The 25,096-nt window shown below is 45.2% G+C and overlaps 1 protein-coding gene across 2 annotated transcripts; it reads right to left on the reverse strand.

Annotated features, from left to right (window-relative positions):
- LOC149306189 (E3 ubiquitin-protein ligase TRAF7) lies at positions 1-24,924 on the reverse strand. 2 transcript variants are annotated; one of them, XM_089539932.1, is made up of 21 exons: positions 24,780-24,924; positions 20,460-20,577; positions 19,947-20,004; positions 19,363-19,454; positions 15,801-15,917; positions 14,934-15,026; positions 13,006-13,039; positions 12,430-12,613; positions 11,667-11,801; positions 10,674-10,891; positions 9,765-9,838; positions 9,090-9,138; positions 8,288-8,415; positions 7,141-7,223; positions 6,252-6,291; positions 6,023-6,139; positions 5,146-5,268; positions 4,875-4,994; positions 3,883-4,014; positions 3,282-3,401; positions 1-787 (listed from the first exon to the last, which is right to left on the reverse strand). In XM_089539932.1, exons 2-21 carry the CDS (start codon positions 20,538-20,540, stop codon positions 773-775), a joined length of 2,013 nt encoding a protein of 670 aa, XP_089396058.1. In that variant the 5' UTR covers positions 20,541-20,577; positions 24,780-24,924; the 3' UTR covers positions 1-772. The 2 variants fall into 2 exon arrangements, with proteins under 2 accessions (XP_089396058.1, XP_089396059.1); XM_089539933.1 differs by lacking the exons at positions 19,363-19,454; positions 19,947-20,004; positions 20,460-20,577; positions 24,780-24,924 and adding an exon at positions 17,100-17,168.
- Between the last annotated feature and the right edge of the window lie 172 nt (positions 24,925-25,096).

Below are 25,096 nucleotides of genomic sequence, written 5' to 3' on the forward strand. Positions count from 1 at the left end.
TTGCCTAAAACAATGGTCCATTTTTATTGTCAAGGAAGAAATAATCCAAATCTATATCACAATCTTAAAAACAGTAGAAAATGTCAGTAAAAACACAACGGTGGGCTGTCCCTGTCTTTACCATGGAGGCTGTCATGACATGACATGATGGCTGTGTTTTGGGTGGATGGCCTTGTGGTACCTGAAGTGAAAAGGGAAAGGGCGTTCGTGACGTAAAAATCGTACCTGGTTACACGGGAAGAAAAACCATTCTTTTCTTTTTATCGTTGGTGGTGGGCACAAACAAAAAAAAGCTTAGCAGATAAATTAAACACCAGGATCAAGAATGGGTCCCCTCTGGCATACTTGGCGCTGGCATTGCTATTTCCGAGGTGCGCAGTGGGAGTGTGTGCTGACCAGCTCGGTCCCATCTTATGCCAAAGCTGCTGCCTGAGACCCATGCGCTTCATCAGCCGATGCAGAGCAAAAGCGTTCAGCGTCCTACGCTGCGGCAATGAAGGCGTCCAGACGGAACTCCCCTCACAGTGTTCTGGGAAAGAAACCACATCAATCAACTTTCTCGCCAGTCCAAACTGTCCTGCGGGGTGCGGGGTGTGCACTTGGTCTGCTGCAGGAACTGGTGGCATTGCTGAGGTATGTGGGCCGTGAAGCTCCATCTCACAGCTGGCGGGTTGTGGCAGCGCTTCGGGGAGAAGGGAAGTGGTACAAGGAGTGTGTGGCGCTGGAGTGGTATTTGGTAGTCCGGCATTCCCAGAGTGAGTGGCGGCACCCACTAACACGTCCAAACCTGCAATAGGAAGAAGAGTTGGTAGAGGCCAAAGAGAAGCATCACCTGCCACAGGCTCATGCCTCCTTCTCAGGCAGCTTTGCTTTAGTAAACAGAGAGAGCCAGAGATCGGATTACAAGGGTAAGTGGGAAGGAATATGGGCAATGCTTTGCCAACATGTCTACCAGGGCCTGTTATGGGCTCATTCCCACTGGCAGAATAATACGGGTTGCGATTCGGATCCGCTCCGTGACTGTAACTGATTTCAAAAGATCCCTCATTCTCACTAAAATAGGGGATCTCTTTTTATGCCACTTGAATTGGTTTTCTTTTTTGGTCCCCATTTGTGCTTCTTCAAGCCGGGCATGGGGGAAGCTGGCGAGAAAGCAGAAGTTGGCGCAGGGAGAGAGCCAAGGCCAGGGACAGCGATTGGGCACCGGGGAAGCCAAGTGGGGAAGGAAGACACAGAACTGTTGATGGATTGATTCGACTACACATTCTTTCAGTTCACCTGTTCTATCAACTGTATATCAATCACATATTCTATCAATCAAATATTCACATATTCTATCAACTGCGTATTCTACCAACCCCATATTCACATATTTAATCAATCACATATTCTGTCAATCACATATTCACATAATCTATCAATCACATATTCACATATACAGTGGACCGTTGTTATACGCTGGAGTTTGATTCCAAGATCCCCCTGGATAACAAAATCTATGGCTGCTCAAGTCCCATTAAATATAATGACATAGCAAAATGGTGTGCCTTATAAAAATGGAAAATCAAGCTTTGATATTTGAAATTTATACTTTTTTTGATCATTTTCAAACCGTGGATGCTTGAATCTGTATAAAAAATCCATGTATAAGAAGGGCCAACTGTACTATCAACCACATATTCACGTATTCTTTCAATTGCATATTCTATCAATTACATATTCACATATTTAATCAACCCCATATTCACATATTCCATCAATCACATATTCCATCAATTTAATAAAAAAAAACCACACAAGTACAGAGGCAGTGCTGCAAGGGGGGGAAATGACAGCTCTGTCAAAACATTGTCCCCCTGCCATTTGTCCCTCCTTGCCTTGCAAGTACAGTCAGCCCTTCTTATAAATGGATTTTTTATACACAGATTCAAGCATCCACAGTTTGAAAACGTTCAAAAAAAGTATAAATTTCAAATATCAAATGTTGATTTTCCATTTTTTGTAAGGCACACCATGTTGCTATGTCATTATATTTAATGGGACTTGAGCATCCATGGATTTTGTTATCCACGGGGGATCTTGGAACCAAAGCTCAGCATATAACAAGGGTCCACTGTAATTACAAAATCAAGCAATCACATAGTCTATCAATTTAATTTTTAAAAAAATCAGAAGTAGACAGGCAGCGTTGCAAGGGGGGAAATGGTGGATCTGTCAAAACGTCACCCCTCTGCCATTTGTCCCTCCCCTCAGAAAGAATCGATTCTGATCTGGCGTTCCCACTGTTAGGAATCGCTGATTCTTCTCAAAAGAACCTCAAAATAACTGCTACCAAAAAAACCCCAGGCTTTTTGCGTTTGCTCCGTTTTATTTCCCTTAGAAAGATCCAATGAAGATCAGAATGTATTTCCAGTGGGAATTAGGAGCATATATCCTGAATCAGGATTCGGAGCGTATCGTAGTGGGAACAACCCCTACGAAAGCCCCCTAATCAGAGCTACATTATTTGTGACCTGCTGAGCTGAGTGCAACATCCCCAACCCCACAGTGCTATTAAAATGCCCAGTCTTCAAGCACTCCACATCATTAATTCTTCCTCTCCCTGTCTGCCAAGTGACACAGCACCATTAAGCAAAACATTAACAACCTATGCAAAAAGACAGCAGAAAATAGTATTTCCTATGCTGGAAAAATCTGTACTTGGGCACTTAATGTCTGCAAAATTCTTACATGTGTATAGAAAACAGCATTTTCTGTGCATGAAGCAATTTTTTCTGCACAGAAATTAATAGGTCTGTGTAGAAATATCATTTTCTGTGCACAAAAGACTGTTTCCTCCATGGTAAATGCCATTTTCTGTGCCAAACAACTACATGAGAATTTTGCACAGAAGAAAAGCCACAAATTGCAAATAGCCTTTGTAAACTGCAGTTTTCAAAGATGTTCTCACAGCAGGAAGAAAATTGCTAAAATTGTGCATTACTTCTTTTGTGAAGGCACTTAGGCTGCATTCGCACTGCAGAGCTGGTGCAAGTTGATACCACTTTAAGTGCCGTGGCTCAATGCGATGAAATTCTGGGAACTGTAATTTTGTGAGACATTAAGCCTTCTCTATCAGAAAGTTCTGGTGCCACAACTAACTACAGCTTCCAGAATTCCATAGCACTGAGCCAAGGCAGTTAAAATGGTGTCGACCTGTATTATTTCTGCTGTGCAATGTGGCCTTAGTGAACAAGCACATCCCTCTTTCCCTTCCATGATCCAAACACCCCATGGTTTACCTTAACAGTGCTGTCGACGGCACCGGAGAACAAGCGACCTCTGGAGACGGCCAATGCAGTGACGCTGCCCTGGTGGCGCAACAGAGTCTGTGTGCAGATCATGTTATCCATGCTCCATACCTAGAGGTGGGATACAAGCCAGGATGAAAGAGGAGAGATTAGACAGGACCCAGGGCCAGTGGGAACAGACTATGCACCTCCCAGATGCCAAATTTAATAAGTTCAAGCAGTCTTGGGGAGCAAACCAATTTTTGCTCAAAGAACAAGTCCTGCTGCCATTCAAATATACTGCACACGGAGACACAGGCAGACAAGGTTGCTTGTGAAAGCATCTTTGGCTAGCTAAGGTAGGCAATTTAACAGATATCTGAGCTTAGCTGAAAGGTTAAGGGGCTCCAAACTTAGCCATACAGCTGAGGAAAAGAGCAGCTGTTCAGCCACTGAAATCTATGCTGCCCAGCTTGAGACACTGTTTTGACCCATACCAATATTACCCGATCCCAAAACAGGAATTAAAATATTCATCAAAATGCCACCTCCCTTCCTTTTCCAAGGCCACCCTTATAATAGCCAACCTAGTAGCCAGTGCCACCACGCATACCCGCAAGGACCGGTCATATGAAGCACTGAAGACTTTGGTTTGGTCAGGTGTGGAGATGACGGCCAGGGCATATACGGTGCCCACATGTCCTGTCAGTGTGCGCACCTGCTCTTTTGACTCGATGTCCCATACCTGTGGACAGAAAGATGCAAAGAGCAAGAAGGAGGAGGTAGAACTGCAAATCACTCACATTTTATGGAGCTGGCTCCTTGGCAACTTCCCTTCTATATCTTTTCAGAGCTTAACTGCAGTCTTTGTTCACCCATTCATCTCTAAACCTTTCCTCTTGTTTTTGAGGTATTACTTTAAAGTGAAAATTAAATAGTTAAGATTAGAGAGAAATATAGATTGCATCATCATCATCATCATCATCATCATCATCATCATCTCCGTTGTTGTGTCATCATCTTTATTTATATCCTGCTCTTTGGACCAACTGATGTTTTTGAACACTCTTCAAAAGCAGCCCCACACAGAGTGCTTTTGTAATCCAAACAGGATGTAACTAGGACATATATTACCATATCTTTCTTGCAGAGAAATAAAGGGAACAAAATGGAAATGCTTCTGAGTGGCAAAGCAGGATGAAACGAACTTGTGGGAGAGAGGACAAATGGAAAAGAACTTTAAAATCCTCTCAACAATGCTGACATAGAGAATAACCCACTAGCTAGTGAACAGCTGAGAATTTTCTTCCAAGCCCTCAAGAACACAGCAAGCTTACAATCATACGATCCTAGATTTGGAAGAGTCTCCAAGGACTAGTCCAACCCCATTCTGCCTTGCAGGAATACACAATGCAAGACTGCACAACAGATGGCCATCAAGCTTCTTAAAGAAAGAGACTCCATCACACTCTAAGGCAGCAGCACATTCAATTTCTTGACTTTTATCCACTGGATTGTGTTACTAACAATCGCCTCTGCCCTTCCACTGTTCTAATGGGAAAAGCAGAACCCACAGCAACCTTCACATCTGTGACCCATCCTTACGTGAATGAGATTCTCGTAGGTGCCACAGACAATGTGGTGGTTGGTGACCGCAATGGAGTAGACACTACCGCCTGACGTCTGGAGGACATGCACACACTCCAGGTTTCGGATGTCCCAGATCTAGAGGGATTTATTTTGGGGGGGAAAGGGAGGCAAGAGGAAAGATGGTCATTCCTAGACTCAAAACAAATATTCACAAGTTATTGAGTTATTCATCATCTATTGGATGCATGGCATGGAGCAGTCATTAACTGCTGGGAAGTGCACCTACCTTGATTGTTTGGTAGGAGCCGCTGTACAGGTGATTCTGGGAAGCCACAAGGGCGCGGACCCAGTGATTAAGGCCTGTCAGCTCCTTTTTCAGCTTCAACTCAGTGCTCACAATGTCCCAGACCTGAGGGCCAGAAGAATAAACATTTTAGTAAAGTTAAGTACACCACCAAGGACAATCTTCTCTTTAGAGACAAGAGCCACTCTTCTGCTTCACCATTCCTCCCCCTATCAAATGGTGGGACAGCCTCTCACAAGCACACAGGAATTGGTTCCAGTCATCTCAAGGGCGCAAGCCAAACTACACAGAAAGGAAAGCCAATCCTGCATGTTGGGCTGGGAAAGGTCAGATTGAGAGACTCACTTGGTCTGGAAACTCACTGGGTGACTCTGCGCCAGTTGTCACCACTCAGTGTAATCTACCACACAGGGTTGTGCAAGGATTAAATTAAAAGAGCCATATATTTTGCCCCAAAGGTACTGAAGAAGAAGAGCAGTAGATAAATGTAGTAAATAATAAAACGGAGAATGAGTATTAATTGCTATGAACTGGCACAAATCTCACCATGCGATTCCAATAAGAGACTCATCCACGGGTCATGGCAGAAATCCATAATTTTTGTCCCAAAACCTGCCCTCAACCTATACATGAGGATAACTTAGAATCGAGTATATACAGTAATCTATTGGCTCTTTAACGTAAACTAATGTGTGTTAGCAAGATCTTTCAAGGATTTTAATCCATGTCTTCAGATGCACAGATGGGAGTGCAGAATACAAATCATAGGTTGTCTGTATTAATTTACACAATCCCTTTAATGTTTATTATGGCAACCTCAGGGATGCAAGGGCTCAGTCCTCCCCTCCTCAACTCTTACCTTGATGGCTTTTAAGGAGCCACTGAACAGCATGTTGTGCGAGGAGACCAGCGTGCACACAGGGTTGTCGTGTGCCCGGATGGTGTTCACCTTCTGCAAGGTTTGAATATCCCAGACCTGCAAAGAGGAAATGATAAAATGTAAAGGGAGGAGAGCATGTAAAATGGTTGTTAATTGTGAGACTTTCCACAGACTCCCACTGCCCCACTCTGGACTAATGACTACTTACAATGATGGTGCAGTCAGCAGAGCCACTGTACAACTTGTTCCTGGGTAAAGAGAAAGGGAAGACGACCTTCAGTTGGGGACAGGGGTAGAGGTTTTAAGACACCAATTCAGGAAAAAGGAAGCACATGCTGGTGGTATGTAAGGGTCACCTCAAGGCAGGGAACTTTGTTGTAACTTGAAAGCCAAGTCACAGCAATGCTCTGAGATGGTGCCTGGCACAGGCATGTGTGCATAGGGTTTTGCCACAAGAAAGAAAAAAACAAAACAAAACACTGTAATATTGGGAGTAGAATTTAGCTTTTAGGGCAGCTTTCTTTTTTTAAAAAAACAATTAGCCCTCTCCCCTATTAAAAAAATATGCAAAACAAAATACAGTGGGCTCTTGGTATCCGCTGGGGTTTGGTTCCAGAACCACCACCCCTCCATGGATACCAAAATCCATGGATGCTCAAGTCCCATTAAATATAATGGCATAGTAAAATGGTGTCCCTTTCATAAAAGGGCAAAATCAAGGTTTACCTATGGGAATTCGTATATTTTTTTAAAGTATTTTCAAACCCTGGATGCTTGAATCCATGGATAAAAAAATCCATGGATAAGGAGGGCTGACTTGTATAACAGGCAAATTTGTTCTCTCTGTTTGCCACCTGTATAATCCAGGTTTTCCCAGCACATCGTTTTAGCCCCTGATTTAAAAGGATACGAATTTATTTGAAAGCGACATCATGGATGCTATCCAAAAAGGAGATTAACAACTCATGCTACGAAAAGAAGCCCCATGAAAAGCTGTGCCACTCTTTGTGAGCAGTAACTGCCTGGCCCTCTTTCAATTCTACTAAGAGGTGAAGTGGGAAATGGGGGGTGAGGGGGGACTGAATGTTCTGACTCACCCTTGGATGCAGAGGGCCAGGACAATGCCATCGTGGCCATCCAAGGTCTTTTGGCACTTGTACGTGGTGCAGGTATCCCACACCTAACAGGAAACAGAAGTGCTATGTGAGGGCCCTGAAGAGCTTCTGGGAAGCCAGGCAGGAAGTAGGGTGACAGGCCAGAGCTGGGAATGCAGGAAGCAGCTTGCCTGTCATCTGTGCACCTGCTTTCCCATCTTTCAGGCCGAGACAAACTCATCCAGGAAAGGAAATGAATGGGCAGATTTTCCCAGGCAGGAACAAAGAAATGCAACCACAGGCAGTTCTCACCAAGGCAGATGGCAGGGAACTAGCTTTCAGGGGGGAAAGCAGCACCCATTTAAGTGGCAGAGGAGACAACTACACCGCCTTTCTTATTATTGCCTTTTCCCCCAGTCTGGCACTCAAGGCAGCTGACAAGAGTTGAAAGAAACTTTGCTGGAAAATATACCAAATGCAAAGATCTAAAATATAATCAAACTATCTAGAAAATTCATACCAGCTGTTATAAACAAGTAAATAAAACCAGACAGGGCAGCACAAGTTTTGCGATGCCTAGTCCCCATAAGCAGTCAGTCTTAAAAGACCATCTTAACCTGTTTTCAGAAAGATGGCAAGGGGGATAATAGTCTAGTATCTATGAGAAGGAAGTTCCAGAGCCTGGAAAAAACCATCCAAGAGGCCTTCTTCCATGTTTCCACTAGAGGTAATTGTGGGGGTGGTGGGAGAGAAGGAAGGCTCTCAGGCTGATAAGTGAGAACTTCTTTCAGCTATCCTGGACCTGGGCTGCATAGGATCTTTAAAGGTCATAACCAGCATTTGGAATTGTGCTCAGAAATAAACCAGCAGCCAGTTGAGCTGTTGCAACAAAGGAGCTGTGCGCTCCCTGCAGCCAGCCCTGGTTAATAGGGCTCTTTGAACGAAGAATGATCCATCCTGCTCACCCACACCCAGACCCTGTCCTCAGAAAGTGTCTTCCTGCCCAACAACTTCTTTACCTTCCACTGAATCCTCCTCCCATTTGGGCCAAAGTATCCTCTGATGGCTAAAGGGGGGCACTGGGAGTCAAATGAGACTCAGTTTTAAGCTTTCAGGCTAGAGCTCAGAATGGTTCGAGGGAGGCCCTTACCTTAATAGTTTTGTCCGAAGAGCCACTGAAGAGCAAGTCCCCAATGGAGTAAACACAGAGACACCAGACTGGGCCCTGGTGCCCCACAAAGGTGCCTTTGCACTTGAAGATTTGCTGGGGATCATACGCTGCCAAGGAGAAGAAGAGAAGGTGTGCCAGTGTGAGAGCAGCACCATGCCAAGGAGCTGGGTCAGTGCTCTTCTAGGAAACAGTGAATTACAGATCCCCAAAGCAGCGTGAAGCTAGCTTCATCAATATTACTTCCTCTGAACAAACAAGATACATATCCCCTCCAAAACTGCAGATTGGTTTGAGGATGCTGTTCAGTTATTCATTAACCTGAGGATGGTATTGCTGGATTGGATCAAGGATTAATCCAGTCCACTTCCCTTTTCTGGCTGTGACTGGCTATATCTTAGTGGGAGACCTACAAGCACGGTGTGAAGGCAACCGTCCTGCCCCACTGTCTGTTCCACAGCAACATGCCGTCACTGAACAAGGACGCTCCATTTAGTGCCAGGAATTGGTCAAATTCCATACCCATCTCACTTGGGGCAATGAATTCCTCTGGGAAATGCTTATGGTTCAGCAGCAGACCTGCAAAAGGTTCCCAATTCAACCTCTGCCATCTTCAAGTAGGACCTGGAGGATCTTTCTCTGAAAGCTCAGGGAGTGGCTCTCTGTGACAGTAGACCAGAGACAGGTCCCAGCACTGTGGGACTCTAACTCTCCATTAGCCTCAACCAGCATCCTTTGATGCTCTACATTATCAATCTATAGAAAGAAACACCCGGATACTCACAGCCCAAGATCCCCATGTTAAGCCGAGCGTTGATATGGGACAACTCATCCTAAAGAGACAAATTAAAGCATGTTAGAGGCAGAGCAGCCACCTTCTTGGCTATGAGGTAGACACAATGTGGGAGGTGGGAAAGACAGCTTAATGTTGCAGATTTCCAATATTAATTCTCTAAGGCAGTGCTTAAGCTAGTTGATGTGGGGGACAAGCATTAAGTGCCCACAACATGCCAGGGACTGGTACCATATATGTACTACAAGTGTCCCTTTCTTTCTTGGAAGTTGTTCAGGGACTGGTAGAAGCTGGTCTACAGACGACAAGTTTTAGGAGCATTGCTCTCCAGTTGCTATGAGTTTTGTGCATCAAAAAGTGCTTAAATTGCCATTTTGAGTCTGCAGCCTTCTCACACTGGTTACTCTTTTCCCACTGGAGTATTAATCTCAACCCAGATTAACATCACCCCAGGCAGCAGGCAAGAGTCTCCATCACTCTATGCCAGGGGTGGGCAACTGTGGCATTTCAGTTCCTTGTGGAGTAGGCCACCCCAAGGGGCACAAGAAACTGAGCCAAGATCCTGGCATGTATGGGGCTGGGAGGAATTCCTTCCCTACTGCAACATGGGCCTACCACACAGATGGGGTTTGCGGAGGAAATGACTCCAAAAGTGGCACCACTCACGTTGAGCATGGAGGCATCTCTCCGGAACTCCATCAGGTCTTCACTCAGTTTGCTCTGGTTTTCATCCAGTACATCTGAACAGAGACAATTGGGAGAAGAGGGTTCTTAGTTTCTGAATGCAAAATTCAAGCAGGTCAAGTTCCTCCTGGTGCAAGCAACAGTCTCAACCCGTTTCAAGTCTCCAGCATCTTAAATACCATACAGAGCTGCAAGGTGGTGTAATGGTTCACTGGCTGCATCTGCACTGCAGAACTAATGCAATTTGACAGTGTTTTAACTGGCATGGCTCCATGCTACTGAATCCTGGGGTTTGTAGTTTGCTCTCTGACAGAGAAGGCTAAATTTCTCAGAAAACTACACACCGCAGAATCCCATAGTATTGGTGCCAAACTGCATTATTTCCCCAGCCCATCAGCCATTACACCACTTTGCAGCTCGGTATAGTATTTAAGATGCTGCAGACTTAAATACTCTCTTTGGCCCGTTACAGACGGGCTCTTGAGGCGCCTCCATCACGTGCTAGGGGTTGGCCTGGGACCTAAGCGTCCACACCGGCCTCACCCCTAGCACGTGACGGGGGCGTAATAATGGCGGCGCCCTATACACACAGGCACTGCCGTTATTACGTGCCGGACACATAGCGTCCGAATGTCGCATGGCGCTTATGATGTTGCGAGTGCACCACTGGCGCCTCATGGCGTCATAACCGCGCCGCGGGAAGAAGCACCATTTTGGGGCTTCTTTTTTGCTCCACACGGGAGCCGCACGGTTTGGCTGCTGCGGCTCCCTCACAGAGCAACCAGCAGCGCTGGCAGACCGCCGCTTTTAGGCGGTCTGTAACACGCCTTTCTCTCCTTCTTCCTGCTGTTACATGGAAAAGATAGCTAGCTTACTCCTCTGGAGACTCACCAAACTTCAACTCTAGATTCTTCTCCAGCTGGTCAATCTTTTCCGAAAGTTTGCCTAGCATCGACCGCAGGAAGGCAATTTCCTGGTCCTTCTGGGCCATGGCCACTTGCATCTCATGGAAGCGGTCATCTGTTTGCTGGAGGAACTCTTTGAGGCCCTCAAATTTGCACATTTCCAGGTGAGTCTCATAAGTGTCCTGGTTTCCTATGAATGTACACCTGAAGAATGGGAAAGTAGTCATCAGATGGAGGACTGCTTCAGGAATTCACATTTTGGGCTGGGCTGAGAGACAAGTGTGAAAGGAAAGCTTCAGGAATGTTTTGTTTGATGGAGTGAAAGAGGTAAAGCAATGTTTCGCCTTCTCTCTGGATTGACTTACCCTCCTCTGTCTCTCAGTAGTGGGTGCAATACATTGTGGGGGAATACACAAATGGGGCCTTCTCTTCTATTTTTGTTTTCTTTGATTGCTTTGTTACATTTTACAAAGATGAAGGAAACATGTCTCAGGATGTAAAAGAAGCATGTTTTGCCCCAAACCCTATTAACAGGCCTAAGAACATCTTTGTAGAATCTTGAGCTATGTCTCCTTTTTCCTTCAGGAATTCCACTGAATGTTTTCCAGTTTTTGCTTTCTTTGTTACGTTAGCAACTCAAAATTACAAAAGCTGTCATTTGGGGGGGACTTGGCTCCTTTAGGGGAGGGTGGAATCTGTAAACTAGATGCAAGGGGTCTGCAGCCCTCCAGATGTTGGGAAACCAACTCCTAACAGCTCAGCCACCGTGGCCAATGGTCAAGGATACTGAGAGCTGTAGTCCCAACTGGAGGTCCACAAATATCAATTTGTCTTTAAAATCAGTGGGAGGAGGAAACAGTTGGGCAGAAGCTCAGTGATATGTGATAGGGAAAGGCTGGGGAACTAATCTTCAGTGTAAGAATAGGGATGTTCTGAGTCAAGTTGCAGATTTTATCTGGAAGGGGCGGATTGTGCTCACCCGTATTTGGAATGGGGGCACTTGATGTGTTCGCACTCCTTCAAGTGGGCTTCCAGGTTCATCTTGAGAAGCGGTGGGCAGCTGGGATTGTTGGGGCAACGCACCGGCCTGTAGTCGCAGCTGCCCTCATGGTCCCTGGACAAGGAGGATGGAGAACCGTCGGAGAAGTCAAAGAAATGTCATTTCCCCCATCCCAGACTAATCTGAATTTACTGTTTATTTAATTCATAATTCAGCATTCTCTCAATATGGGATCCACAATGTAAGTCAAAAGCAAAATGCAACTATAACAAAGCATAATACACTTTTTAAAATAAAAAAGTGGTGACCCTGTAATGGGGTTTTCTTGGCCAGATTCATTCTAAGGAGATTTGTTGTGACCCTTAGGTTTTAAAAAGAAATACGTTTTTGACCACTGTGGATATGTGGCTTTTTTGTTCTGAAGTTGCAAAGAACAGTAGTAGTAGTAATTATTACTGGATCGAGGTGGCTTGCAACATTAAAACAGCATCAAAATACAAAATAATAATAATTAATATCATCAAGCTCTATAATCCAAAGACCCACCCACCCTCAAATTTAAAATGATAATTCAAGACAAATACTAATAAACAAAATCAAGCAGATGGGCAGTTGATGGAACAGTTAAGTAAGAAGCGGTTGCCTACATCCCATGGAAGGCACACACATCAGCCACAAAGATGAGGGAATAAAGAAGCAAGCACAGGCTCCTTCTCTTGGGAAAACGTTTAACCCTACTTACTTCCTGGCACTCAGTTTAATGGTGAAGGGGCACCCGTGGGGGTCCACCTCGAAGGTCGAAGGCTTGCCGCTAGCAGTGGGCCGGCAGCCGTACTTGCAGTGGATGAAGAGCTCCCCAATTTGCTCTGCCACGGCGATGTTGTTGACCACCACGGTCAGTTTGGCATTGTCCACTGGGCACTTGTCTGCAAGAAGAAACACACTGGTCTTCATCATGTTGCTTACAGCAGAAGGCAAAGCAACATAAGAGGAAATTTAAAACTATATCATGGAGCATGGGTGCATGTGACTGATGGCTGCTCATTCCGTATAGTGCAATGCTGTAATAGGGAGCTTTTGGGTCAGCAGGGGAAAACCCCTGCCCATCAACTTAACCCTGCAGGGTACCACCCACCCACCCACACACCCACCATTTAAGAAAGGGCATTTTTACCAAAACAGCAGCTGAATTAATTCTGTTTCCAAATTTTGTATTAGATTTTTTAAAAAGAAAACAGGAAAATGGCAGAAAAAAAGAAATAGCTGTACATATTAAAGCCAGATGAAAATGATACTGAAAAGGTTCTCAAGTACCTACCAGAGGTTAAGGCACATCTCCTGCAAAATGTGTGCTGTGAAGAAAACAGAGTTTTCTATTTAATTGTTTGTTAACTTCCAAAATATAGATTTTTATTGGACTATGTTTTAAATTTTTTCTAAGACAGTTTGAGTCCCTCGCTGGGAGAGAGCAGGTTATATTCTCAACCAACCAACCTCTATGTTTTCACCTTTCAAAATGAAATAGGTAACATCTTCTGAACAATATTGGCTTTTTAGGCTCATAGTGTCCTCCGTTTGGGATTTTATTTTCATCATAACAAACGGGAAGTTTGAGGCTTCCGTTAAAGCAGAAAGGAGTTGATGATTGGCCCCATGGAAAGACAACAGGAACTACACATCACAACATTGCCATGCTTGTGCAGAGTCAGGCCAGATGGCCCCCCAGACCCTTTCAGAAAGTAGTAGTTGACTTCTATTTATTTCTGTTCCAATGCTCTTAGTAGATCTGCCAGTGTGCAATTAATAATGGCACAGACTCAACATGATAAGCTCAGTCATCTCCTCTGCTTGGCACATTCACCAGTTATTTTGGCTGCTGCCTGAACTTATTATTTATTTATTTATGAATTTATTCAGAATGCATTTGAAAGTGGAGGAGGCTGGGCTGAGGCGTAACAAAATGGGCCCACATTTAAGGCACTTTTGAGCGCCTGACACCCACACCAAAGAAAACACAAGTAACAATTTCAGGATACGGCAAAACAGTGAGGTGGGAGGAGGAGGTCACCCACTGGGTTTTTAGTCAGCATTCAGTCTGTTTGCTTTGCTTTGCAAGGCATGAATGCAGGCTGAGATTATCAGCTCTCACTTCCCTTTCCTGATCTGTTCAGCTGTAAAATGCTCTCTGGAAATCCAGCCAGCCTGCTTCCTACAGCAATTCCCACTTCCCTTGCAGGATGACTAAACGGCAAGGGATGGCTGAAATAGCCCTGCCAAGACAGGGATACCGAAAGGGTCTTTTTCCCTGCTGTTGGAGAAAGGACCCACCTCCTCGTTTTCCAACAGCTCTTTGCAACGACTTATTCCTTTCTCAGGAGCCAGTGCTCTGTAGTGGCTTGAGTGTTGACCTAGTACTCTGGGAGACCAGGGTTCAAATCCCCACTTGTCCATAGAAACGCACTGGGTGACTTTGGGTAACTCACACTCCCCAACCTCCCCTGAACAAATCTTGCCAGAAAAATCCCACAACAGGGCCATCTTTGGGTTACTGTGAGTCAGAAATGATTCCAAGACACAATAACAACAACAAATCCTTCCCCACTAAACATAATGAAGTCTCCATCAGCTAAATCAGGATGATGGTTCACCTAACCCAAGACACTCTCCTGCAGCTGGCACTGGCCTTCTAGGATCTGAGGCAGAGAAAGGCCTTTTCCAGTGCTGGGACCAGAAGATCCTTCTTAAATGGAGACGGCACTTAAATTTTGCTAATGAATATCTCCTGGGCCAATGGAAGAGAGCAGGGAGGGGGCTAGGTGAGACTGTTATTAACCCCCTTGCAAAACTCCTGTGGATTCTGCACAGGACAGGCTGCTGGGGGATTTCTCACTCTTTCACAACAAAGATGTATTGTAGCTGAACTTGATCAACCCTCAGAGAAGACAATTCAACACCAGGCAGTAACTGGGCAATCTCAAAGTAAAGAGCTTCTTCTCCCTCTCCCAAGAATGGTTAAAAATTCCCCCTAAATATTAGGAGAAACTTCTGGTCTGCAAGGGCTACTCAACAATAGAACAAACTGCCTTGGTGAGTGGTAGGCTTTCCCTCTTTAGAGGTCTTGAAACAGAGGATGGATAACCATCTCTCAAGTGTGCTTTAGTTGTGTATTTCTGTATGGCAGAATGGGGGAGGAGTAGGTGACCCCTGAGGTGCCTTCCAAGTCTATGATTCTATGGCATTCCTTACCCCACAGGTTGTGATCACTGGATCTTTAAACACACTGCAACACAACTGGCAGCAGAGTTTCACCGACGTCTGCTCAGCAAACACCAACGGCTCCTGCGGATTGGGAGAGGGGAAAGTAACAAACCAGAAAGTCAAGGCAAAATAGAAATCTGAAGGATGCTCACATGTAAAATGCCACAAGGCAGATGGTGAGGTCTGGGATCACAAGAGCCAAGGCAGCAAGTAATAAGCAAAAAACAGAGTCCAACATGAGGCAAGGCTTCACAATCCATCTGCAAACAGTAGAAAGGCTTATATTTGCTGATCTAAATGAGCCTTTTGCTGCCTGCAACTGAAGCCAACAAGAGGCTGACTTCCAAGAATATGAGACAAGAGATTACAAAGGCTTGTGTACCAGTATTCTTACTAATTAGCAGTTTTACATCCCTGACTTGTTGCAAGCTATCTGTATCTCCTCAGAGAGAAGGCAGCAAACAAACATGACACAGACAAACAAGTAAATAAACAGGTAAATTCATAAACGTCATATCCTGGATTTGACTGGCATGAGCAGGCTCCCACAAAAGGATGTGCGAGGGGAAGTCATTCTGACAAGATGACTTCCTTTCTGAGCACTATACTGGCACAAACTAGATTTTGTGGGAACCCCCTCTTACAAGAAGGTGATGGCAAACAAAGTCTGTTTCATTTTTGTTGCTGGTTTGGTTAATGCCTGCAAGCTGCAGTAGTTTCTTCATGGAGGGCAGGTTGTAAAATAGTTTAAATGACAGAGTCCCCCTTTTACTTTCTGGCCATTCATAAAGACCCCGACACCTTTTTGATCTCTCTCATAGAAGATTCCCCACCCCATACCCCCCAAATACCTACTGGCTCCTCCTCTTCCTCATGGAGAGAGAAAGTTGAACGCAGGGACATATTGGACTCTGAATGCAATGAGCGGACGGAGATGGCCGAGTCGGAAAGACGTGGAGTGTTGATTGGGGGCTGCAGAGAGAAAGAGAAACGGGGGGCATTTTCATCTGTATATTGCAAAACATAATGCAGGGTTCTCCTTATATCTGTGATGTTCACCAGCTGGTCCTGGGCCCAAATCCTGCTTCTAAAATTGCATAAAAGTTCTCCCAGCTACCTAGGATGCTTCTGCTCAGTGTTAGGACTGCAGCAGGGATAAAGAGCTTTTCCCTCGCCCCAATAGTAGGCTTTCTTCACAAAACACAAGACATATGCAAGGGCTATATAACCTTGACACCAATCCCATATGAACTTGACTGTGCCAATAAAAGCTGAACATTGTAATTTGATTTAAATTATAGAAACTAGTCTAGGTGATGTTTGGCTAATTCATTCTGCAATTTTAAATACATTCTAAGAATATTTTGATTCTGTAAGTCACAGGCAAGTGAGACCCAGCACTCCCAAACACTTACTTTTCTGTATGCTGCAAATCTGTAGATCCCCCTCCCCATAACTATTTTGCATTCTAATTTTTCACCAGGAATCCCTGCACATTTTCAAGAAACAAAGAAGACCTCGCTTCCCCCCATCTCTTTCCTCCTCCCACACCAAACTGGAACCCCAAAAAGATTGAGTTCAGTAGTTTTTCTGCACTCCCACCGAATCCTGCACAGAGTTCTTATTCCTTGCACTGAACGGAAACTGAGCTCCCTCTTCAGTTGGCGGCTCTTTAATTGCGGAGGGAGAAGGCAAGTCAGCAGAACTCCACACAGTACTCCAAAAGTCTCTGCACAACAATTTTCACAGCAGCAGCTTCTTCAAAGCAAGGGAAAAAATGCAACTATGCAAAATTCAGAGACGTCTATGACCTGAGTGAATGGGGTGGGCTGAGGAAGAGACACAGCCATTGTATCTGTTCGTCAAAGTTGCTACAGCTGTTTTTAAGGGCAGTGGTGGTCCTGAAAATGCCCTCCATTTTTATTTTATGCAATTTAAGCCCTTGCACTATTCCTGCACTTTACAAGACTGTTAAAACTACAGGCTAAAGCTAGAAAAACTGAAGACCAAGTGAGACTATTGCAACACACTTCCTAACATATAATCACCTCCATTTCGACAAGCCTAACTTTTCTACATTTAAGCTCACCTTCCCAACATGGAACCTTTGGCTACTCTGTCCAGAAGTGCCACTTCCCTGCTATGATCCCTTACCGAAAGCTTAGCATGCTTCTCTCACCGACTCTACTGTTTCTGAGAGGACTTGCTGTACGGCTGCCTTCCTCGCCTCTGCCAAATCTCTTTGCGTAGATGGATGGTGACTTCCTCCTATTCAATTCACTCTCAGTTCTGCTTTGTGGCTTCCTGTTTGGGGCTGGGGGGGAGAACCAGCTGGGCCTTGTGCCCACCAATCACCACACCAGCCCAGCCGTCATGCTTTCTGAGACTGGCTGAAAAAGGGATGCTGCCCAGGGAATCACACACACACACACTCACAGCCCCCAGTGTTTAATGCAACACAACTCAAGAAACGATGGAGACAATATTTTGAGGGAAGGGTTGAGAGGATGTTGCTTTGGGGTGTAAAAATATTGCACTGTTGAGATTAATCTGGACTCTATAGAGAATAAATGGAGCAAAATAACCCTAATGAAATAGCCAAAGAGAAAAATCCTCACGAAATAAAGGATGAATAACACTTCTCTGGCCCTTTCAATAACAGAGGATCAAGCTGAGGGCCAACAGTAGCCTACTTTGAAACACTACCAAAGTTTGTTACCCTTAGCCAAGCTTCATTCCCAAGGAGGATTGCAAAAAGAATCAACTAAAACCTAACAATAAAATTTTAAACACAGAAGCATTACAGAAGAATAGTATAAAATCATTCAAAAGCATAAAAAGTTAAAATATAATATCCTCCCATAATAAGCCTCTCAGCGATTAATTATATATTAAAAGTCTGTTTGAAAAGAAAAGCCTTTGCCTGGTGGTGAAAAGAAAGCTGGGAGGAGACCAGCCTAGTCTCCTGTGGAAGGGAGTTCCATAGGTGAGAGCAGCCAGAGAAGGCTTTCTTTCATGTCCTCACCAGGACAGAGAGAAACAGAGACAGGACAGAGAGAAAGCCCTTGCCCACAGATCCTAAGACTCAAGCACTGTGCTTCCCTAACGTGGTCATCCAGGTACTTTGGACTTCCAACTCCCAGAAGCTCCAGCTAGCTTGGTCAGTCTGGAATTCTGGAAGCTGAAGACCAAAGTTTGGAAACCACTGCTCTAGCAGGTTCATACAGGGAAATAGGGTCTTTCAGATAATCTAGACCAGTGGTCTCCAAACTGTGCTCTTTTAAGGGATTCTGGACTTCAGCTCCCAGAATCCCAGGCTATTAGCCAACATGGCTGAGGTTTCTGGGAGCTGAAGTCCAAAATCTCTTAAAGGGCACAGTTTGGGGAACACTGGTCTAGACCTAAGCCATATTATTATTATTATTAACATTTATTTATATAGCACTGTAAATTTACACAGCGCTGTACATACAATCTTTTAGTTAGACGGTTCCCTGCCCTCAGGCTTACAATCTAAGAAGACACAACACAAAAGGAGAAGGGAGTGGTGGTGAGGAATGGGATCAGGTCCAGCAGTTCTTCTCCACCTCCGAGGCCTGGACCAAGGCAGATGGACTGGAGGAAGGGGTTGGCTTCTTAATGGATGCTTAAAAGGAGGCTTCCTGGGTCAGAGAGGGGCTCACCTCTGGGAATGCTTCTCTAAACAATATAGTCTTTAACCCAGTTTTGAAACTGGGTAGAGAAGTGATGAGGGGTGCATGTGGGGGAAGAAGGTTCCAGGAGTAAGGGGCAGCAAGCGAGAAGCGACGAATTCGGGAGGGGGCAGTGGTAGTCCTGCACTGTGACAGGAGACCTTGACTACCAGAGCGGAGGGTGCGAGTAGGAATGTAAGGAGAAAGAAGGTCAGATAAGTAAGGAGGGGCCAATCCATGGAGGGCTTTGAAAGTCAATAACAAAAGCTTGTACCGGATGCGGAAGGGGAGCCAATGAAGGGAGGATAAAAGAGGAGAAACATGGTCAAAGCGGCGAGCAGATGTGACAATACGGGCAGCTGAATACTGGACAGAGATTAAAGGATGGAGGTGTGAAAAAGGAAGCCCTTTCTCTTTTATATAGGGCTTTATAGGTCATGACCAGCACTTTGATTTGTGCCTAGAAACAAACCAGTACCTGCTGAAACTTTTTAAATAAGGGGTTATATGTTCCCTGTGACTGGTCCCCATCAGCATTCTGTCCACTTCATTTTAGACCTGCTGAAGTTTCCAAACAGTTTCCAAAAGCATCAGCCCCATGTAGAGTTCGCCACAGTAGTCCAAACAGGACGTACTCAAGGCATGTGTCACCACAGCCCAATCTGGCTTCTCGCAGAACTGGCACATTTTCTGCAACTGTGAGCTCCTCCCTTCAAGGCACATACCATGCTATCATCTTCATCGCGTGGGGAATAGGTGAGGGTGCTGGAGGAAGAAGGCGTCCGGCGATGCTTTTGGTACGTACTGCTCCCATCCGCTAGAATGAGGAGAAGGACAAAACCTTCAGATATTCTGCAACCAATTAGGCTCCCCTCCCTATAACCTAGAATCTTAGAAACTTCCCCTTTCCCAGTTGAGGAGCTGTGAAACACATCCAACCAGCCACAAAAAAGGCGGGGGCGGGAAATAGATACTATTTCCTAATCCCTTCCACAGCCTTTTAATTAAATAACATTTTAACTAAACAAACAAACAAAATGCCAGGGATGTTGTTATATGATCACCATTATACAAGTCTTGTTCTTTATCCCTAAACTAGTTCTCTTTGGCTGCATCTACATAGAAGCATTAATGCAGTTTCAACACTGCTTTTAACTGCCATGGCTCAATGCTATAGGATCCTGGGATTTGTAGTTTTGGGATATTTAGCCTTCTCTGTCAGAGAGCTCTGGTGCCACAGCAAAGTACAAATCCCAGGATCCCTTCCAGACTATGTGATGATAGGAGCTAGAGGTTGATCAGCACTAACCTTTGGTGATGGTGGTCACGGCAGCATAAGTTGGCCCAAAGGTTGTCTCCATTCTTGTCTGAAACAAAGAGCAAACATTACATTATACAGTGGAGCCTCAATATCCACAGGCTTGCCATCCGCTGATTTAAGCATCCGTGGATGGCAAACCCTGTTGTCCCCAATGTGAAAATCTATACAGTTCGAGACTTCTTCTGCACAAAATCTGCATGGGATTGCTTTGTGCAGAAAATAGCATATTATTTTAATAAATTTAATAAATTTATTATTATTAAATATATATTATTTCCTGTGCAGAAAATGCTGCAAGTGGGGATTTATTCTGTGCAAAATGGGGACATAGTTGGTTTGTATGGAAAACAGGGTTTTCTGTGCAGGAAACAACATTTTCTGCACAAGAAGTGCTGCACAGGACATGCATTTTCTACATATACAAAATGCTGTCCTGGGCAAAAAAATGTCCACTGCCAGTCTAAGGAGGCAAGGGCTCCCATCTCCATCCCCATCTCTTACCCCGTTATTGTTTTCTGAGGAAGGGCTGGTCGTCGTACCGCTGGGGAAACGATTGTAGCGGGTGTTCTTGTTGGCGCTCATAATCTAGTCCTGCACTTGAAGGTCACAAAAGCCACCTCTGTAACAGCCAGAAAGGTTTTTGTCACACAAAATTTATGTCCATCAAAAACAGGTCTTAACAGGGCAGGGCTGGTTTGTGTAGCTGCTCAGAGGCAGTCTATTCTGCTGTCCAACCGTTCTTACAATAAAGAAGCTCTTCCTAATGTTTATGTGGAATCTCTTTTCTTCTTGAGGACTTTCCATATCCCAGGATATAATTTAGACTAGAAACTAGAGAACAAAGGGATAAGGGCTGCTGGACTGGTCTAGCGAGAGCCCACACAGACCAACAGACTATCCTTGAGAGCGGTCAGGCAGATGAGCAAAACCTGCCTCGGTAATCCACACTTGCCAAGTGGGTGGTAGCTCATACTCCCAAGTTACTCAATGGTCAAAAAGCCTGTCCTCCATCCTAAGCACGTATAGTTGAAGATCTCCACTCTGAATTAGCAAACAGAAACAGTCAACCCCATTACTTGAAACTTCACTGACCACATGCTGCAAACTCCATCCGAAGCCACTCATCACAGAACCACAACATGTGCGATGTGGGAAGACATCATACTAAATGCTACATTTATCTGTGGCCCACAGAAATGACAACAACAAAACCATGAAAGGAATGCACCTGTCCAACAGCGAGAAGTTGTCTCAGACGTGTGCAATGATGTATGTTTTTGGCATGTGTACTCCTTCACCCCATCTGCATGAAAGGTATACCCCAAATGTGATTTAACATTGTGAAGTCAAAGGCTTTCATGGCCGGCATCCATAGTTTTTTGTAGGTTTTTTGGGCTATTTGGCCATGTTCTAGAAGAGTTTCTTCTAGAATATGGCCACATAACCCGAAAAACCCACAAACAACAACAACAACAACAATGTGATTTAACATTTCATGTCAAAAATCATCTGCATGTTCTAGTGAACAATGATTTATACTCCAGATGTACTATCTAGTCACTAGGGACAAACAAAAATGCCTCCTCATAATCATAATATTGTCACTTGCTATTTGATGTTCTTTTGTTGCCTGTTTTATTGAATCATTTCCTGTATCGCTATGTATTTTATATGTATTATCCTATTATTTCTTAGATTGTATGCCATAGGCAGGTTTATTCTTTTATATTTATTGTATATATAGCGCTATATAAATAAATAAATAAATAAATAATCATAATAATAATAATAGGAAGATTTTTTTTTTTTGTCAAATGGAACTGATTTGGGGCTTCCTTGTTTTCTGTTTGGGCCACTTGTGTCCCATGAGTGGCTATCAGAGCTACATGTGCAGATGTGAATGGAAAGAAGGTGGTGTTTTTTCCCCTGTGGATTTATAGTTGCTCAGTCCTTTCCCTCCTTTATAAAAATCTGCTCTCCCTTAAGTACATTAGTCTCCTCTCATTTCCTTTCCTGAAAGTCTGCTTACTCAGAAAAAAAAAACACAATTGCAACACTCTGACATAAAGCAGAGTAATGGGGAAAACACACACGCAAAGGTTCTCCGCTTCCTGTTGTGTGCTTAGCTAGAGCCAGGAGGCTTGGACCCTGTTATGGAAGGTAGCCTGTGAAGTCTGCATAAAGGCATGGTGCAAAAAGTGAACGGCAGCCGTGACGCACGGGGACTCACTACGTAATGGCAGAGACTAAGAGCTAATGAAGCATCACTCCTTCTTAATACTGGCTTGTAAATAGACACACACCTGGTTACCTGTTGAGCTGAGAGTCACTTCTGGATGATCTGGCAGGAAAACTTTTGACAGAAGCTACCTTTCTTTCTTTTTTAGGAGTGAAACACAGAGGAAACTCCAGTGGACGTATCCGCAAGGCTGCTCTACACTAGATTAACATCCCTTGGAGGTTAATAAGGACGTGAAAGACTTGTACAGAACTCTATAGGAAGCAACAGAAGGGATTAGGAAGGAAGGAAGGAAGGTCACTCTCCTGTGTTTATGGTGGGGTTATGCTATGCTGAGGGAAATAACAGATGGGTATGATATACAGTGAGCAGTCCTGGAAAAATCCCAATACCTAGCCAATTAGGTTTTACTTTTGAGGAAGCGCTTAGGAAGCCAACGTGGTCATAAAAATGGAAATGGATCCCCAGCATTGTGCTTTTTGACCTCTGCTTGTGGACTTTTTAGGTTCAGCCACCGTTGGAAACACGATACCAGATTACATGAGCCCTTGGCCTGATCCTGCAGGGCTTTTCTTGGGTTCTTATGGATGCAGCCACCTAAGTATCTTCTGCCCTGTGCAGCCGAAGCAGCTCCACATATCTGGCAGGAATTTAACACGTGCATTTCGTACTAACACATGGACCCTGTGAACATGCCGTGCAAGACCTCAAAGACACATACTGGGTGGCTGTGGATCTACTAGGTGCTTAAGGACATGGATCTGTTTCCCACACTTTACATGTCACAGCAGACAATCTATGAAACTGCTAAGCATGTCCACACTGGATGAACCTGGGCTGACCATCAGTTGAGCCCTGGCTGTCGCTTGGCAAATGGTGCCACACTGCACCCCATCATTAAGGGCCTGCAATCAACCCCTTTTGTCTTCTCCCAGAATCCTTACCACTCAAAGGAAGCAAAAGTAGAGGAGGAAGAGATTGCTAGGCCTTTCACAACTTTGGAGTTTATTACACGGGGGACGATTGGAAGTATAAATGGTGATTAGCCTGTGATAATCCCACAACTGCACTAATAGTTTTCACATGTGATTAAAGTGCCATTATCCCATGTATAACCAGGCAAGAAACAGCAGCAAATCACTCACGGGATTTTCCAGTGACTGAATTTTTGCTGTTTATTCCCTGGTTATTCCGGGGATAATGGCTCTTCTGTTGACCTCATTTTAATCGCATTTTAATATCAATTGTGCAATTTTCATGGATTAATCACTGTTTAAACACCACATCTCCCCCCCGTGTGATAACCCTCTATGCCTATTTGAGCTTTGTGCTTTAGCAAGATTAAGTGCAATGCAGGTTCCCTAACCTTTGTTTGCTCTAGCTGATGTGAGAATGAGGAAAAAAGTCTTGGTACTTTGGGCAGGAAGAAGTGACTGGCTTCAAAGTCCTCAGGAAGAAAAGCTCCCAGAACCTACCCAACTTTCTAGCCTCCCATATGCAACTCTGGAATAAGACATTAGCCTAGATGTCAGAAACCAGATAGCCAACATTCACCAAGCAAATCTCTTTTAACATCCACACAAAATCCACTAAGTGGGACATCAAAACACAGCAACTCTACATAATGATTCCCACCGTTTGTTACTCCTGTGTACCTTCAAGTCGACTGAGTGATGCCGGCCTTACTGGGCTAGCTTACAGTTGTAAACCGCTTAGACACTGCTTAGGCAGCATGAAGCGGTATGTAAATGAAGCTTGTTTGTTTGTTTGTTCTTAGGAGATTTCAGAGGCTGAAAGTGTGACCTGTCAGAGTCTAGGGTCCAAAACCTCTGGAACCAAGGACCCATTCCCTTGGCTTAAATCAACAGCCGACAGGTGCTTGGGCAACAACTCCCAGCAGCCCCTTCCATGGTGAGGAATTCTGGGAGCTAGAGTCCCGCAAGATCTGGAAGTGGAGCAGCCTGGCTCCAAAGTGGCATGGCCTGCAACTCCCATCCTAGCATGGCCCAACAGGGAAGGATGCTGGGAGCTGCAGTCCCACAGCTTCTCTATACAGGGAGGGTCTTGCCCACATACCCTTGGCAATGGCAGCCTACAACTCCCAGCAGCCCCTTGCCAGCATATTCAATGGCCAAGGATGCTGGGAACAGCAGTAGGGAAGCAGAAATGGCTGGGAATTGCAGTCTGCCCATCCCATCTCCCTATCTCAAAACACCGGGAGCCTACAACTCCCAGCAGCCTCTTGTCAGCATATTCAATGGCCAAGGATGCTGGGAGTTGCAGTCCAACACCATCTGGAAGCAGGGACAGCTGGGCTCACCCCCTTCTGAGTGAAATAGGAGCCTACAACTCCCATCATCCCCTTGCAAGCACGCCTAGTGGCCATGGATGCTGGGAGTTGCATTCCAACAACGTCTGCAATCAGGGGAAAAGCCACAATGGGAGCCTTGAACTCCCAGTGGCAAAGGATGCTGGGAGTTGGAGTCCAAGAGCACCCAAAAGGGCTGCTTTAAATGAGGGCGACGCCCCGCCCCTCTCCCTCTGGCCCCGCCCCTCTCCCTCTGGCCCCGCCCCTCGCTCACCTGTGTGCCGCTGAGGGGGAAACGGAGGAGCGGCGCGCCGAGGAAGAAGCGGCGGAGGCCCTGCTGGCCCGCGCGCAGCTCTCCGGCGCATGGCGGCGACTCGTCCCCGCCCGCCGCTTTCTCTGTCCGAAAAGCCCTCGACGCCGCCGCCTCCCTCAGTCCGCAGCCGCCCAGCTGCCGCAGCTGGAAGCGACTCTACGTCATTTCCCCCTCACGCTCACAAATAATTCCCTCCGCTTTGGTCGCTGGGACTCGTAGTTCTTTTCTGTTCACGGGCCAAGGTGTTGTTATGAGGCAGCCGCCACTCAAGCCTACAA

Source organism: Sceloporus occidentalis, unplaced genomic scaffold (genome assembly GCF_023333645.1).
Source record: "Sceloporus occidentalis isolate IW3139 unplaced genomic scaffold, rSceOcc1.0.p SCAF_10, whole genome shotgun sequence".
Classification (NCBI taxonomy): domain Eukaryota; kingdom Metazoa; phylum Chordata; class Lepidosauria; order Squamata; family Phrynosomatidae; genus Sceloporus; species Sceloporus occidentalis.

Excerpts from the sequence above, each read along its gene's own strand:
- LOC149306189 (XM_089539932.1), bottom strand. The coding sequence starts at position 20,540 with ATGAGCGCCAACAAGAACACCCGCTACAATCGTTTCCCCAGCGGTACG. Across the intron at positions 10,892-11,666 it reads TGCCCCCATTCCAAATACGG|GTGTACATTCATAGGAAACC; the intron begins GTGAGCACAATC and ends CCCATTCTTCAG. Across the intron at positions 6,292-7,140 it reads CTGGCCCTCTGCATCCAAGG|GAACAAGTTGTACAGTGGCT; the intron begins GTGAGTCAGAAC and ends CTCTTTACCCAG.